This window comes from Haplochromis burtoni, unplaced genomic scaffold (assembly GCF_018398535.1).
Source record: "Haplochromis burtoni strain Fernald_Lab_line unplaced genomic scaffold, NCSU_Asbu1 Contig_319, whole genome shotgun sequence".
Lineage (NCBI taxonomy): Eukaryota > Metazoa > Chordata > Actinopteri > Cichliformes > Cichlidae > Haplochromis > Haplochromis burtoni.
Window position 1 is genome coordinate 239245 of NW_024582680.1, and position 4386 is coordinate 243630.

Sequence of the window (4386 nt, forward strand, 5' to 3'; positions counted from 1 at the left end):
TGTGTGTGTGTGTGTGTGTGTGTGTGTGTGTGTGTGTGTGTGTGTGTGTGTGTGTGTGTGTGTGTGTGTGTGTGTGTGTGTGTGTGTTTAGCCATCTGCGAGATCCTGGATAGCACTGCAGCGGTGATAAATCTCTCACAGGATTGACACACATACGTGTCACGTTCTGACACTTAACACACCGCCCAGCCTCCTGTTGTTATGCAGCCACAGTTTGCATGCGTGTGTGTGTGTGCGATGCTTGTTGAGCTGATGCAACAAGCTCCAAGTCTAATCTGACCCTGCTGTCCTATTATTTGTGCATGCGTATGTATGCGTTCGAGTTCAAACACCGTTTAAGCTGTATGTTCTGTATCAGTCGATATGCACACGATGTGCGTGTATTTGATCCGTTTATCCGTTTTACTTCTAAAGTGATCGTCAATAGGTTGCAGAATCGTAGCAAACAAATACACACATATCCAAACGGTGTCTGTTTAGAGAAGCATCTGCTGATAAGTATGTACTCCAGGAATTACTTGACAATGAAGTGTTCTAATTAGACGTCTTTGCCTCGTAGCATTTCATCTCCTGCCTCTCTCAGCAGTTTCCTACATTTACCACGCCGCTTTTCAACGACCGATAAACCCATAAATCTCAACAAGGTCAGAGCTGTGTGTGTAAAGTTACCATTGAGGGTCAATAGCTGCTCTGAGTGTGTTATGGCTCCTGTTTGAGCAGCATGTGCCGTTTTATTTGTCGACGGAAAGGTCGAAACGATGAGGTTAAAGTGAAGTGCAACAGTTTGTATACTGACGGGGTTTTGGCGGCACCCTGCTGGGCTGGTGGGCGGGTGGACACCCAAGTTTGTGATTGCGGTAACTTAAGAACGAGACGACTTGCTAACATTCTGGGACAAGTTCAAATCCTGGCGAGCTTGACCTCACAATCAGAGGTCAACTGCTAGGATTTTCACATTTATACTACATGTGCATCTACCAAGAGGCTGATGGCTAGTATTATTATTAATATTAGTATTATTATTTTCTTTGATTAGTTGCTAACCCCTTATTTCCTGCGTATGTTTTAAGGCAAGAGAAACAAAATACAGATTCTTCATCCATCCATTCTCTTCCACTTATCAGAGTTATAAATTAGTCAAACAAATAAAGGAAATTCGTCCAAATTCGGTGTGAATGGCCAGAGTTGTCCCAGCAGCCTGCTGATGTATTTTGGAAAAAATTTGGGGACTTTGAAATGTTCTTTTTATAAATTCTACGGCTTTTCCTGCTGACAAAGACCTCCCCCACAGCCATTTAGTTAAGTAATTGAAGATAAATTATGTGAATTTCAGGAGCGGGACCACGCCTCCAAACACGCCTCTTCCGGGTCTTGTCCATATATGACACCCCCAGTTCTACAAGCTGTTTGTTCTCATTTTCGTGCCCCACTCTAGTTCCCCCTTTTTTCAGTTCTTTCACTTCTTCACTTCTCATTAGTACATGAGCCCAGGAGCCGACACCAGTCCCCATCGAGGCCTTCCCCAAACCACAGCTCAATTCTTGATTAAGCCATTCGCCTTTACCTGCTAAAAACGCTGCCAAACCTAAAATGAGGACATGGGCAAAGTCCCTGTTTTTCACTATTAAAGAAACTCTTTCTGTAATTTTACACATTTGTCATGTAGAAAAACTGAGACTTGTTGAAATTTGTCTTATCTTCTATTAAAACATCTCAGGGTTTAAATGTGTTGTTAAACTTCTTTACACTGACAAAAAGGGGGGTTTCGCTATCATATCATAAATCATAAATAGAAATTTACATAAATAAATTGCACAAAACATTTTTAAGCAATAAATTGAAAAAGAAAATCCTGGATGTAGCAAATACGATACAAACTAAAACTTGTGTATGCAAATTAATATTTAATTAATTTTTAAATGTTTTTTAATTCTATTGTAATTTTTAAAAAATCATTTTCTAGCAGTTGTTTCATGATTCAGGTTATAAAGGTTTAAAATATGAAACATTCGCACAAATCTCACGTGTCCGGTGTTTAAAGGACTCCTGGAATAAGCAGAGCCCCCTGGTGGCTGGTAGAAAAACATATTGGCCAATCAGAAGCTGCACACGCACTGAGAACGGCAGATGTTTGCATATTTATAGAGTCTAGACTTCATAAAAAGCAGATCATCTTTATTTAATGAAGAACTCCAGCAGACGCACGCTGTCATTCAGCCCAGAGCATGTGACGTGTGATGTAATGGTGTAGTGGGTATGATAAATGGGAAGTGATTAGATGCATTTTATCTGTGAGCAGTGACACAAGATTGATTAACTCCACTGTAGGAAGCTAAAAAAAAAAAAGAGGAAAATTATTATTTTCTGATGATTATCTGTTTTTATTTTTCACTCGGATTGTCCGTAATTTTCCTTAAACTAGATTTTAAAAAGTTTATTTTCCAGGTTGATGTTTTCTTTGGTCACTCCATCAGACTGAAGCTTGAATTAATTGGCATTAAAAATCTGCTAAACTTGTGCTAATTTTTTCTAAGAGCCCTAACAAGAGATTAGGCTCTTTTTCTCTTAATGCCACAAATCCTGGCTTTGATTCATGCGTTTAAAAAAAAAAATCGAGGGTATGAAGGAATTAGTGGCTGAAACCGGCTGTTTTGGGGGATTATGATGTCAAACACCAGTGTTTGTGACTCTGCCGGCTTAATCGCCGTGTTGTTGTTTTTCATTCTGTTTGCTTATCATAATTTAATGCTGTCCTCCTTCTCTGTTTCCAGTTTCTCTGCAGGACATCAACATGAGAAAGGCCTTTAAGAGCAGTACCATTCAGGACCAGCAGGTGGTGTCGAGGACCTCTGTGCCCAACCCTGTGGTGGAGATGTACCACCGCTGCGACAAACCTCCACCACTTAATATTCTCACCCCCTATAGGTAAGTCTTTTAGCCTCTCTGCCAGTATTGATAATTTACCAAGCTCCGCTGTTTTTTTTTTCTTAGTTTCACTTCCTCCTCCTCGCAGGGATGACAAGAAGGACGCCCTGAAGTTTTACACCGACCCCTCCTACTTCTTCAACCTGTGGAAGGAAAAGATGCTGCAGGCCACTGAGGACAAGCGCAAAGAGAAGAGACGGCAGAAGGTACGATGTGTGCGCCGAACGAGTGTTTGTGAGCGTGCGCTGTATGTTTGGGTGTACGTCACCGTGGGTCTAGAAACGGTTAAAGAAATTCATCTTCTGCTTTATTTTGCGAATTTTTATTTTCCTGCCCGGTGGTGCCATCTATGCTGTTATTTCAGTTTCATTTCTCTCTGACTGTACTCTCCATTTAGCTTTGCTTGGTTGTTTAATCGGCTATCGATGCAGCAGCAGCTGAGCAGACCGGTTATCCAGAGACAACAACGTGATCGAGGGAGAACTTATACGAACGTCGTATTTGGCTGTAGTTACATACAGTGTAAAACTCTTGAGACACCACTCATTGCTTTATATTTTTCTTCCAAGCAGCCAGACCTTTAAGTGCTCTTGAGTAATAGTTCTCCAGGCTTTCTGAAGGTCTTTCAGAGTTCTTCTTTGGACATTGTCTGCTTTTTCACTCATTTTCAGTCCAGACGTGGAACCTGACCATTTTTAGAGGATTTTGTTTTGTTTGTTAGACCACTGAACCCTGACCTATGAATCATTCAAGAACAGAAAAGGCACCTAACTCAAAAAGTGTTTTAGCATTAATCAGCAAGACCGTGGCTAATAGCTGTTTCACCTCGTCCTCCCATATTTCAACATGGTGTGCAGTGTGTCCCTTAAAAAGTTTGAGGAAACTTGACAAGTGGAAAGAAGAAGAAGAAGTGGCGAGTCTAAAAATATATATCTATAGCAGATGAACAGCGTCTGAAGCTGTGTCCCAAACCTAGGCCGCATCCTTCGGAGGACCCGGCCTTCGCGGTCTACGTGGGCCGGGTCCTTCAAAGACCGAGAAGGCCAGAAGTGCGAGGCTGTGAAATGGGACGGTCTAGCCTTCAAATCTGCGTCACCGCTGTCTCGGTGGAGTCCAGTAAACTCAGCTGTCTGCTCCTTGCTATCTAAAATATAACAGGACATGACCGTCTCACACTTCTGTTTAATCAGTTTTCTGTTTGACGTTTATTCAGCTGTGTGAAAACCACCCGAGGGATTAATCAAGTTTTATTTAATATAATCTAATAACTTTAATCTCAACCAAAACGATTTACTCCCCAACAAGTAAAACACTGAAAAAGCTAAACAATAAAGTTTTTAAGTTATCTGAGTGACTTATATATCATGTTTAACCTGAGTAGTGAAAGACGGCGGGGCTCTGAAAGCGATGAAGCCAGGAGTCCGCTGTTCTCGCCGGCTCGAGTGACCATTGAACCCCCCC

General features: G+C 41.6%; 1 protein-coding gene across 3 annotated transcripts in view; it reads left to right on the forward strand.

Moving 5' to 3' along the window:
* zgc:109889 (uncharacterized protein LOC553542 homolog) overlaps nt 1–4386 on the forward strand; it is a 49871-nt gene that overhangs the window by 33534 nt on the left and 11951 nt on the right. For all 3 annotated transcript variants that reach the window (XM_042228357.1, XM_042228359.1, XM_042228358.1), the window contains exons 4-5: nt 2772–2925; nt 3014–3131. In XM_042228357.1, coding sequence (XP_042084291.1) covers nt 2772–2925; nt 3014–3131 — 272 coding nt within the window. The remainder of the gene's footprint in view (nt 1–2771; nt 2926–3013; nt 3132–4386) is intronic.